This window comes from Marmota marmota, unplaced genomic scaffold (assembly GCF_001458135.2).
Source record: "Marmota marmota marmota unplaced genomic scaffold, marMar, whole genome shotgun sequence".
Lineage (NCBI taxonomy): Eukaryota > Metazoa > Chordata > Mammalia > Rodentia > Sciuridae > Marmota > Marmota marmota.
The window spans coordinates 28,552,197-28,565,572 of NW_026000026.1; the positions used below are offsets into that span (position 1 = coordinate 28,552,197).

Here is a 13,376-nt window from a genome sequence, read left to right on the forward strand (position 1 = left end):
CACTGTTCATCTATTTTAGAATTTGTATTTTCTAGTTTTTAAACTAGAAAATACATTTAAACAAAAAATTTTAAGTCTCTGTAATACTTTCAGAACTCATAAAATTTTGTTTTCTTTTGTAGTGTTGGGGATTGAACCCAGGTCCTTGCAAATGCTAGGCATGCACTGAGCTATCCCCAAATCCTTCATAATGTTTTTAAGATGTTTTTTTTTTTCTTCTCTTCACTTCTTCCCCACCCCCACCCCCTTATTTAAGTTATGCATTGGTAACTCAAATATATCTTGGAGGCCAGGCAGGAAGTGTGAATGAGAAAATTTGATCTGTTGGGTTCTGTGTTACATTGGGGGTTCTATAGTCTACCTAAAGTAGTTTTTTGTTGTTGTTGTTTTGTTTCTTTAAAATTTTTAACACATTATGTAATGGATTTGTGACTTTCATATTAACTGTGAAAGAACTATTAAAGATTGCATAAAATTTAGTTTATGTTTCTATTTGAAACTGAATCATTAAACAAAAATTTAAGTAATTATACTATTATTCTTTTATACCCATCTGAAATAATATTTACATAATAATAGCTCCTTAATTTTCCCAGGTACATTTTTCCCCTTAAGATTGCTTTATGTATTTTAATTATTCATTTTCATGTCTAGTTTCTGGTAGTTTATTGAGGACTAAGAGCATATTTATTAGTTCTAGTAGGAGCTCAATACATTTGTGTTAAATATTGCATAAAGTAGCAGGCATACATTAAACAGGGAGAGATTGTTTAAAACTAAAATGTGAGGGTAGTCTAGCATAACATTTCTTTCTTTTTATTTGTATAGTGATTTGGAATACTGTGTCTGCACTATTTTTTTTTTTTTTTTTTTGCAGGGGGTGGGGGGCATCAGGGATTGAACTCAGGGACACTCAACCAATGAGCCACATCCCTAGCTCAGTTTTGTATTTTATTAGAGACAGAGTCTCACTGAGTTGCTTAGCACCTTGTCATTGCTGAGTCTGGCTTTGAACTCCTGGTCCTCCTGTCTCAGCCTCCTAAGCTGCTGGGATTACAGGCATGCACCACTGTGCCCAACTGTATCTCCCCTAAATTTTACCTATGTTTCTTGGGAATCACTAAGAATGTTAATGATGATACATCCATGTTGGGTTTGGTTTTGACAAATCTCTGCACACATGATGACCAAACAAGTTCATCACAAATAGCTAATGATACAAGAAAAGGTCTGGAGCCGGACATGGTGGCACATACCTGTAATCCTAGCAGCTCAGGAGGCTGAGGCAGGAGGATTGTGAGTTCAAAGCCAGCCTCAGCAAAAGTGAGGCACTAAGCGAATCAGTGAGACCCTGTCTTTAAATAAAAAATACAAAATAGGGCTTGGTATGTGCCTCAGTGGTCAAGCGCCCCTCGGTTCAGTCCCTGGTGCCAAAAACAAAACAAAAAACTGTTTTTAGAAAATATAATGAAATTTTAGTATCCCTTGAATGAAGAAGGGATTTGGAATTTGCACACCTCAGTTTTGTTTCTAGCAATGATGTTTCTAGCAGTACTGATAGTCACAGATCTCTTTGGGTGATTGTTTTCCTTTTTCTTCTTTTTATACTACTGGGGATTGAACCCAAGGCCTCATGCATGTTAGGCAAGTACTCTACCACTGAGCTACATCCCAGACCTTTTTATGTTTTATTTTGAGGAAGGATCTTGCTAAGCTGAACAGGCCTGGAACTGAAATCCTCCTGCCTCAGCCTTCAAGCAGCTGGGATTACAGATGTGCACCACCACTTCTAGCTGGGTCAGTTATTTTTCATCTGTAAAGTGATAAAGGACTTGATCATCTAAAATTGTTCTGTCCCTAAAATGATCTAATTTTAAAATGCTGTAATTTCTAAATGAAATGTTAAGACACAGTGAATGACCTTATCTCATTTTAAGGAGAGTTTGAGTAGTTTATTGAAAAATATCTAATACTGTGTGTGCATGCCTGCACGTGCATGTGTGTTAAAGAATTCTAGAAAGATAAAGAAGAAATAGGTAGTAATTACTAGGTCTGGTAGGAGGGGACCTGGATGGCTGGTGGGAAGAGATCTTTTATTTATTATACTTTCCTTTGTGTTTTTTGAATTTTATAACATGTATTTGATTATCCATTCAATAAAGACAATTTAAATATAATCTTGTATCAACAGTAAGGCACAAGATTTACTTGTTGCATATATAGCAGAGGGTAGATGATATAGCCTATTCTTAAATTTATTTTTATTTTTTATTTTTTACTTTTTTGTTAAAAGCTAACACATACATATTATTAGCCCAGGCTCACATTGGGTTAGAATCATCAATATTAGTATCTTCTACTTCCACTGTTATCCTACTGGAAGGTCTTCAGGGGAGTAACAAACATGGAGCTGTAAACTCTTATGATAACAGTGCCTTCTTCTGGAAATCCTGAAGGACCCTGTGTGAGGTGATTTTACAGGTTTTTTTTTTTGTTTGTTTTTTGTTTTTTTGGTTCCCAAGAACAGTTAACTACTGAACCATATCCCCAGGCCTTTTATTTATGTTTGATTTTGAGTTGCTTAGAGCCTTGCTAAGTTGTTGAGGCTGGCTTCCAACTTGTGATTCTCCTGCCTCAGCCTCTCCAGTTGCTGGAATTACAGGTTGTGACACCACACCTGGCTTATTTATTTATTTTTTTGCAAGTAGAAGGCGTACACTCTAAAATAACAATAAAAGTACAGTAAATAGTTATTATCATTATCAAATGTTACATACTCTACATAATTTTATATGCTATACTTTTGTATGACTGACAGCACAATAGGTTTGTTTATATCAGCATTACCATAAAAATGTGAGTAGTATGTTGTGCTGTGACATTATGTTAGCTACAACTTGCCACCAGATGATAGTTATTTTTTTGACTCCTTTATAATATAGGGACCACTATTTCATACGTGGTTCATTGTTGACCAAAACGTTATTGAGGCACATAACTGAATATAAATGTATACATAAAAAAAAAGTTAGAGTAAAGGGAAAGTAAGGGTGTATTGGTGGGAACCAGTCCAAAACTGTTAGTACAAAAAAAACTGTTAGTACAGAGAATACAGTTCATTAGATCCTATGCATCTATTTATTTATTTTGGTGGTGGGGATTGAACCTATGGCTTTGTGCATGCTAACACAGGCATTCTACCACAGAGCTACATCCTCAGTCCCCCATGCAGCTATTTAAAGAAGACTGTATATTGAATTCTCAAGTTATAGTAGCCAAGAAAGAGATGCCAAGAAATTCACTTGACTTACAAGATAAAATTGTGAAAAGCAGCTTTTTCTGGCACTAAGATTTGAGGCATTTTTATCTTTTTTTTTTTTTTAATTGTCAATGGACCTTTTTTTTTTTTTTTTTTAAAGTTGTGCTGAGAATTGAACCCAGTGCCTCACACTTGCTAGGTGAACTCTTTACCACTGAGCAACCTCAGCCCCCATTTTTATCTTAAAAGAGGTGTTATGAGCTATTGTGGAAGATATTTTCAATAACTCTACAGTCAAATGGAGGTCCTTTGTTATGTTTTGGAGGGAAGTTTCTCTGAGTGGACCCTTTTTAAATTCTTATAGTCTGATATGCAAGCATATAAATGGCTGCCCACTTTATAACTACTGATTATTGCCATAAATTTCAGTGTTCATGTTTGCTTGTCTGTTTAGGATCATTTGTTATATGATTATATATTTCTCTCACTTTCCCTTTTTTCCCCCCTTTGGTGCTAGAGATTGAACCCAGTGCTTGTGAGCACATGCTCTACCAACTTTGTTTGTTAAGTAGTGCTGGGCATACTGTGTGAATAAAGGTTTTGCAGTTGTTTGAAATGGGAAAGTAGCAACATTAAGGCATACCAAGCAAAAACAAAAAACAAAAAACTGTTAGGGTAGTAATTACTGTCCTTATTGTAAGAGATGATTTACTTTTAACATTAAGTCTATTATCGTTAAATTGAGTTTTATTAATTTCATATTTTTATATTAATTTATATGTATGTTTTAGTTCTACTGTAGTTGAACTGTCCCCTAAAATGGATGTGCTGGAAACTTAATGCCCTATATAACAGTATTAAGAGATGGGATGTTGACTACCCCACCTTTACCCCATCCCCATACTGGGGATTGAACTCAGATGTTTCATTTTTTGCTATAATATGTATATTATTTAGCTTATGTTGATATATAGAGTTAACATTATTTTACTAATATACTGTTTTCTAATAAAATATATTTTACTATATACTATTATTTTACTAAAATAATAAGAGATATTAATATTGAGAAAATGTTGCTGCTACTTGGGAGGCCGAGGCAAGAGGATTTCAAGTTCAAGGCCAGCTTTAGCAATTTTTCAAGGCTCTATTCAACTTAGTGAGACCCTGTCTTAAAATAAAAAATGAAAAGGACTGGGAATATAGCTCAGTGGTAAAGTGACCCTGGTTCAATCCCCAGTACCTAAATAAATAAATAAAAAATAATTGAGAAAATGTTTAACTTTATACATGTTGAAAGTGGCTCAAAAACTTTAAAAAAAAGAATCAGTTGCTTTAAAAAAGGTCTCAGTTAATATATAATAACAAGAAAAGGGCTGAAATTCACCTTCATAAAAATTTCTAAAGCATATAATTAATTATCCTTTATAGGAAAAAAAAACATTGGGCTTACAGAAGAAAACCAATTTAAATGAAAGTTGGGTGACTTTTAAAGCATTAGTTCTGTTACTCATCTTTCAGTTGTTTCAAATTTGAACTCTGCATGTAAATGTCTGTCTGTGAATAGTTCATAAGCTGAAAAACAAAAACAAATCTTTATCGTCTAGAAATGTATATATAAAATTCCTCCACAAAAAGGTGCTATTCTGTTATTTCCCCATCTTGCTCTTCTTCAACAATCTATGTGTTCTTCTGTAATAGCCAGTTGCATATTTATATAGTCATGTACAGATACCAGGAGGCCCTTGTACTCCATTCCCCTCTCAGGTTTCACCATCACTGGTGTTCCTGTTAATCCGTTGAGGAAAGGTTTGGAATTGAGGGATAAACTAATTTCGAATACCAGTGAATGCTGCAGGCTACTTACCAATAACCTCCTGAGTGAGATCTGTGTCTTGTGACTGGAACAGCTACTACTGCAGGCCCAAACTGCTAAGCATCAGGAGAAATGCAGCAAGAATAGATTTCTGATAAAAGAATGAATTCAGTCAGCACAAAAACTGACAGGTTCTGTAGCTATATGACAGGATAATTTTATGTTTACGTATGTTTCTTATAAAAATATTTTCTTTAGTATTGGGGGGTGTATAAGAATTTTAAAAGGGTTTTACATCTTTCTCATTTGAAAAACCCTGCTGTAGTGATCTGGTTGTAGATCTTCTAAGCAGATTTCCCCCAATCCCAAACCTTTCCTCAATGGATTAACAGGAACACCAGTGATGGTGAAACCTGAGTGGGGAATGGAGTACAAGGGCCACCTGGTATCTGTAGATGACTATATGAACATACAACTTGCGATTACAGAAGAATACATAGATTGTTGATGAAGAGGAGGAGGATGGGGAAATAAGAATAGCACCAAATGAAAGGCAGTTTTCTACGTGTACATCATTTCTCATAACTGAATTTTGTTGAGAGTTAGAAAAAGAAACTTTGAAATTATTTAAAAAATTGCCGATTAAGGACAATTTTAACTTACTTTGGAAATTAGAGTAGTCAAAAGACAACATACCCTCGAATAGGTGGCCATTTCATCTCTACATGAAGCAACTGTAGGCAGGACTAGATGGTTATCAAAAAGGATCCTGAATACTGGGTGTGGTGACTCATGCCTGTAATCCCAGTGACTCGGGAAGCTGAGGAGGATTGCAAGTTGGAGGTCAGATTCAGCAATTTAGCAATGCCTTAAGCAACTCAGTGAGACCCTATCTCAAAATAAAAAATAAAAAGGGCTGGGATATGGCTCAGTGGTAAAGCACCTCTGGGTTCAATCTCTAGTACAAAAAAAAAAAACAACCAAGGGAGTGTGGGGAGTCTGACTGCTTCAACCCACAAATGACTGACTAACCCAGGCCTCTATCCTTCTCTTCGACCGATAGAGCATGATGCTAGAGAGTTTAATCTGAAAAAACATCAGAGTTCAAGAACCCACTTACTTACTTTTATGGCTAATGAAAGATGCCTGTGATTTGCTGAATTTCAAATAGTGTCATTTCCTGGTAAGTCCAACAGGACAATTCTTTTGAAAAAGAAAACTGTAGCAAACAAGAATTTTAAAGTACTAAGGAAAACTGTTAGATATTAACTTCAACTTTCAACAATTATTTTTGGGTATCAAAACAAAATATATCAACTGAGAGGATAATTTCTTTTTCTTTTTTTAAAATTTTTTATTTTTTTTTAGTCATACATGACAGTAGAATGCATTTTGTTATATAATTTCTTTTTCTTTTACATTCCCAATAATTCTGATAAGAGTTTTAAAAGAAGGATGTAAGGGTTTATATTTCAAGTAATATAATCCATCTGCAGGATTATGTTGAATCCATCCCTGTGATTCTTAGGGAAAGTTTGATTGTAGATACCATTTATCAGATTAAGGAAGTTGCCTTCCATTCCTTTCTGTGAGAATTTTTTGATTAAATGTTGAATTATATCCCATGTTTTTTTCTTTAGCTAGTGGTAGTTATGGTTTTTCTTTAAATTGGCAATACCATCAATCAATATTTTTTATGAGAAAATGGTGTTTTCTTTAAAAAATCATTACTTTTTTATTGTAGTGAAATAAACATAAAATTTATCCTTTTACTAATTTTTTAGTGTACATTTCATTGTATGTTCACATTAGCATCATCCATTTCCAGAACTTCATCATCACCCAAACTTAAACTCTGTATCCATTAAACCTTAACTTCTTATTTCTCCCTGGCCTAACCCCTGGCAACTACCTTTCATTAATCAGTTTTTAAACTTGAACACAATTTGGTCATGGTATATGTTACTTATTAATGGAGTCAGATTATTGATGTCTTGGTTAGTTGTTTTTTTTTCCCCCAACAATATTTCAGACTATTTTCTAATTTTCATTGTGATTTTCTGTTTTAATCCATGGATATGTATATGTCTTTTTAACTTTCAAATATGTTTTTTTTTCCTAGTTACTGTTTTGTAATGGGCAAGATTATTAGCATTGTGGTTAAAAGTATATGACCTATGCACATTTAGATCTTTAAAATTGTTAATTTTTATCTGCTACTTGGCTTACTACACCCTTTACCCAGATTCCACAGTTGTTAAGATTTTACCGATTACCTTCTCTTATTTTTTCATTTATAAGACAATTCTGAATCATTCGACAAATAAGTTGTAGACATAATGCTCCATTTATTTAAAGACAAGGGTACTCTCTTACATATCCATACCATTGCCCCCTCCTTAAGATCAGGAAATGAATATTAATAAAATGCATTTAATTCACAGGCCCCACTCATCTCACTAATTTCTCATTTATATCCTTTGTAGCAAAAACACCCACCCTCAAACCCCTGAGAAAACAGAGAAAACCTCTTCGATACTTTTTTTTTTTTTTTTTTGGTACAAAGGATTGAACCCGGGGGCATTTAACTGCTGAGCCACATCCCTACTCCTTATTTATTTATTTATTTGGACATAATACCTTTATTTTATTTATTTTTATGTGGTGCTGAGGATCTAACCTAGCGCCTTGCATGTGCTAGGCGAGTGCTCTACCACTGAGCCACAACCCCAGCCCCCATCCCTACTCCTTTTTATTTTTAGACAAGGTCTCCCTAAGTTGCTTAGGGGCCTCATTAAATTGCTGAGGCTGGCCTTGAACTTGTGATTCTCCTACCTCAGCCTCCAGAGTTGCTGGGATTACAGGCATGCAGCACTACACCTGGTAGCTACTTACTTCTTTTATTTCTGATTCAGGAACTATTCAAGGTTATGCCTTGCATTTAGTTATATCTTGTCTCTTCAGTATACTTCAATCTGGAGTGTTTTTTCAATCTGTCTCTTCAATGATCTTGACATTTTTGAAGAGTAAGCCAAATACTTTGCACAATATTCCCCAATTTGAATTAGTCTGATGTTTCCTCATGAGTAAATTTAGATTATGCATTTTTGGCTAGAATATTGCAAACCTAATGTTGTGTTCTCCCTGTATTGTATCAGGAGGCACATCAGTTTATCCCATTACAGGTTAAGTTCAATTTTATCTTGGTTAAGATGTCTGACAGGTATCTATAAAGTATTTTATGCTAACTAATTAATAAGTAAACACTCTACATTTTGCATTTTGTGGGGATGATACTTTAAAACTATGTAAATAGCCCAGTTGTCTTCAAATTTCCACCAACAAGTTTTCATATCCATTGATGATTTGTCTCTGAATCATTTATTACTGTGCTTGTTGCCAGATGGTGAATTTTTAAAAATTTCATCATTCCTTTTGCATTCATTGTTTGACATTTCATTACAAGGAAAAGCTTTCTGCTTTCTCTTCTTGTTGTTTTAAATCTTTAAAAAAATGCCAGCATTGGCTCATGAATTCTTATTTTATTCACTTTTCACTTATTTTAATGTTTCAAATTGTTCCAGATTTGGCCAATGGGAACTCTTTCAAACTGGCTCCTGTGTCCTTTTTTCATGTCCTCATCATTATTTGACCACTTTCTTTCACCATACTTTTTGGCACAATAAGATTTTTTATACTTACACATTAGCTTGTTTCAGTCTTGGAATCAACCATTTTATCAAAGAGCTTTTGATTCTTCTGTTAGAGAATGCATTTAGAAAATAAGATCTGATTACTAGGTATGTTCCTTGCTACTGGTGTGTCATTGCTCTTCTGCTGAGGACAGAAGTAGGATATTTTTTTTTTAATATGTTTTTAGTTGTAGATGGACACAATATCTTTATTTTTTATTTATACATTTTTATGTGGTGCTGAGGATTGAACCCAGTGCCTCACACATGCTAGGTGAGTGCTTCACCACTGAGCCACAACCCAGCTCCTAGGATATTGTTTTAAAATGTACCTTGGATTTAATGTATAGGTGTGACTGAGTGATAACACAGAGAAGTCAGTACCATTGAAAGTATATTCCTCACAATTTCCTAGAAACAGGAGGCATACCATGTGTACAGGACCACAGGGAGTTTTCAGAAGGGAGGAGGAGCTAGAGGAAGACATATAAGTGAGAACCTTTTTTTACTATAGTGATGGGACGTTGTTAGGTGATGACATGTATCCCTTATTAGGCAAAAACCAAACACAGATATTGGGGTCTATGGTTGGGGCTTTGTAATAAGATTTTAGCATACCCTCCAAAACATAGGAATGGTTGAACATCACCAACATTGGCTGTTATTTTAATCCATGCTTTCAATATGCCAAATCATCAATTACAGACTATCAAGAGTATTATTATAGGTATATATGCATGTCTGTACATTCATGTGTATATAAACATTTACAAATATCTTTATCTGCCTATAAACATTTTAAATGTTAATATTTTATTCAGAAGACTTGTTTTAACACCTGTAAAACATTCGTCTATCCATATCCCTATAAATACTGAAAGCAATGATTTTTCCAACACTGTAGGATTTTTAAAAAAGTCTTTTTCTGTTTTTGTTACCTCCTTTTCTGACATTGAAAAATCTAGCTTTCATCCTTTTTACTTTGTCCCTCTGTAGGTAACTGTCTCCTGACTATAAGAGCCCTCCCCTTGTCCTCAATCCCACTGAATGTATTGGTTGAACACTACTGAAGTTCCATGAGCCGTTTTTTTAAATTCAGTCTTCACTTCACATGGTTCCAATATGCAGAAATTTCCATTACCATGCTTTAATTAAATAGCACCAGTCCCCAATATTAGTAAAATGTAAAATATAGCTTGTGATCAGGAAGTTTCTCCAAAATTTTAAAAATTTACTCTTACCCTATGGTAGCTGATTAATACATCCTTAAACACTACTTAAACACTGTTCAATTAGCTAACTTTTTTTTTTTTTTTAAGGAAAATTACTGTCTTTGCACTGTTCTCAGCTGAACTTTACATAGCTCTGCATTTCCCTGTGTCAGTTCCTCTTGGAATGGTGGGTGGGTAGCAGAAGGGAGGATATGTACAATAATGTATTTTTAGTTCTTTTGAAAAGAAGGGTTGCTTCAGCCATTGCTATTGATGGCAGGAAGTATATTTATATCTCCAGAGAAGGGAAGGAGGGGTGGAATGAGTCCTGGTTTAAGAAAACCTGAGAGGTTGTACTTCATTTCATTAAAATTAATTTGCACTTCATTGTAAGTTCTTGCCTTAGAAATGTAATTAAGGGCTGGGGATGTGGCTCAAGTGGTAGCGGGCTTGCCTGGCATGCGTGTGGCCCGGGTTCAATCCTCAGTACCGCATATAAACAAAAGATGTTGTGTCCTCCGAAAACTAAAAAATAAATATTAAAAAATTTTCTCTCTCTCTCTCTCTCTCTCTCTCTCTCTCACACACACACACTCTCTCTCTCTCTCTCTCAATCTCTCTTTAAAAAAAAAGAAAAGTAATTAAAATGAATGGTAACTTATTGTATTTGGAAAACTCTTTCATTTTGAAATTTCAGAGTATACAATACCTGCAATAAAGGGCCCTTTAGAGCAAATAAGGATGTACATGAAAAATTCAGGTGTTTGTTAGCATGCAGTTGAACAGCAAAGATATTGAGGGATACTAAATGTTTACCCCAGTTAGACATTATTCATTAAAGTCTTATTAGTACAGCTTCTATTGTGATTCATTTAAAGAAACCAAAATAGTGCATATGAATCATAGGATACTCTCAGTCATAGGATAGTCAATTTGAGATTTTCCACTAAGCACAATTTTGTCACAACTTTGATTGGGACAGGACTTTTGCCCATGATTATCATAAGCAGTGGGCACATTAAATACAAGTTAAATTATTCTGAAGTTTCTTTATTTTCTACTCCCTTTCTTAGTTGAGGGAAGCAGTGAATTCGTTTCCAAGGATACGCCTTCTCTCTTAGCCGGTCTCAGATTGATGCAGTCATGGAAACAAGGCAGTAAACTCATTCTTGGCATCTGCCAGCCATGGTCTGATCCTTTTTTTAAAAGCATGAGATTCTTTAATAATACATTTTGGGAAGGTTGCTGCCAAATGATTCCAAATCATACTAGAGGAGGGTTGGGAATGTTGTTGAATTGATATAAATGAGTCAGGTGTTAATAGGTTGCTAGGTAAGACTTTAATGATTTAACTAAAGTTGTTTTTCTAAATAGGAAGATCTATATTAGAACAACAAATATTTAGTCCTTTTTAATATTTAAAAACACTCCTAATAATAATTTGAGGATATTACTTTTTTAAAATGCAACATGTTATAGATGTGCTGAGCTTTTATTGAACACAATGAAGATTTTTAACTGGTTGGTTAAAGCCGATCCACTAATGAAATGGAATATAAAATTATTTTGTGGATTCTAAAGCTGGAATGCTTAGGTTCAAATCTCATCTCTGTTACTTGTTTAGAATGTAACCTTGGGCAAGTTGCTTAACATCTCTGTGCCTCAGTTTCCTCATCTATAAAATAGGATATAATATTAGCATTGGATTGTGGTACAGAGTACAAGCTGCATTATGTAAAAACACACCTAATTTATAGGGAGCACTCAGCAAGTGTTGACTGCCATTCACAAATGAGAAGTGGAATTACTCTGTACACCAAATAATAAGCTCTCTTTTATCCTGTTTCCCCTTTAAAGATTCAGTATTAGGTTTCCATATCTTAGCAAGGAATTTTTCAATTTGGTAAGGGTTGATTGATTAGCACATGCTAGGTATTCAAATCACAAAGGGGAATAAAATACATTCTTTTCCCTAAAAAAACTTCCTATTTTGGAAGGTGTGAATAAAGGAGAGCAAAGAAGAGAGGATGACCTGTTGTTATAAAACTTAATTCATTCTGTTAAGTGCTACACTAGTAGAAAAATTAAAAAAAAAAAAACTTAATAGAGACAGAAGAGAACACAAATTAATAAAAAATATGTAAGATGTATGAAGAAAATTCTAAAGTTTCAATAAGAGATTTTTAAAAATACAAATATTATAAAGGTATTGTATAGATGTTAATTCTCTCCAAATCATTCTGTAGATTTAATGCACATTAATTTGTAAGCCCTGGGTGGGGGGGTGAACGTTTTTGAGAACTTAACAAATTGCCTGAACAGTTCCTTTAGAAGAATATATCCAGCTGGGCATGGTTGTACATGCCTGTAATCCCAGCGCATTGGGTTGTGGTGGAGGAAGGAGGATCATGAGTTCAAAGCCAGCTTCAGCAACTTAGTGAGCCCCTGTCTCTAAATAAACTGTAAAAAGGGGCTGGGGAGTTTGGCTCAGTGGTAAAGTGCCCTTGGCTTCAGTCCCTTGTACAGAAAAAAAGAATACATCCAACAGTTGAAAATTTTGAGAAATTTTGAAACAGAAGGATAGTTGGTAGGCAATAGAGGGGAGAAGTATATTTAACACTGGATCCTCCAGATAGCAAAATATATTTGAAAGTTAGATTTGGCATTTGTTTAGAATAAACAAATAAATAATTGGAACAGAACAGAAAGTTCAGAAACAGACCTGGATATGTGTGTATATGTAATTTACATTCTCAACAGGAACATGCAAGTGTTCCCAGGTGAATGTAGCTTGATATTAGAACACTTGCCTAACATGCCTGGGGCTGGGACCCTGTATTCATCTCCATTAACATATACACACATGAGTTCCAGTTCTTCCACATATTTACCAACACTTGGTATTGCCAGCCTTTTAGTTTTTAGCTATTATAAAGTGTGTAGTGCTATCTCATTCTGGTTTTAATTTTCGTTTTTTTTCCTTTTTTTTTTTTTTTGCCCAGTACTGGGGAGCAGACCCAAGGCTTTGCATGTGCTAGGCAAGGGTTTTACCACTGAGCCACACCCCCATCCCTGATTTGCATTTTCTTAATGATGTTTATTGCGCACTGCAATTTTTTGTTTGCTTTTTTTGAGTGTCTCTTTCAATTTGCTCATTCTTGTTGAGTTTTTGTTTGTTTGCTCATTCTTGTTGAGTTTTTGTTTGTTTGTTTTGGTTTTGGCTCTATCCCTCCCTCACCATTTTTATTTTTTATTTTGAGACAGGGTCTCACTGAGTTACTTAGGGCCTCACTTAGTTGCTGGCATTGAATTTTCGATCTGTCTCCCAAATTGCTGGTGTGTGTCACTACTCCTTGCCGTTAAGTTGTTTTTGTTGCTTGAGTCTTAAGGGTTATTTA

At 34.7% G+C, this 13,376-nt stretch overlaps 2 protein-coding genes across 4 annotated transcripts in view; one reads left to right on the top strand and one right to left on the bottom strand.

Moving 5' to 3' along the window:
- Positions 1 to 13,376, top strand: part of Ptpra (protein tyrosine phosphatase receptor type A) — a 122,849-nt gene that overhangs the window by 19,945 nt on the left and 89,528 nt on the right. The window lies entirely within an intron of this gene.
- LOC125618925 (small nuclear ribonucleoprotein F-like) lies at positions 4,819 to 5,198 on the bottom strand (the record flags this gene model as incomplete). Its single annotated transcript, XM_048810559.1, has 1 exon — positions 4,819 to 5,198. A coding segment is annotated over one exon (267 nt), but the record flags the coding sequence as incomplete, so codon positions are not given.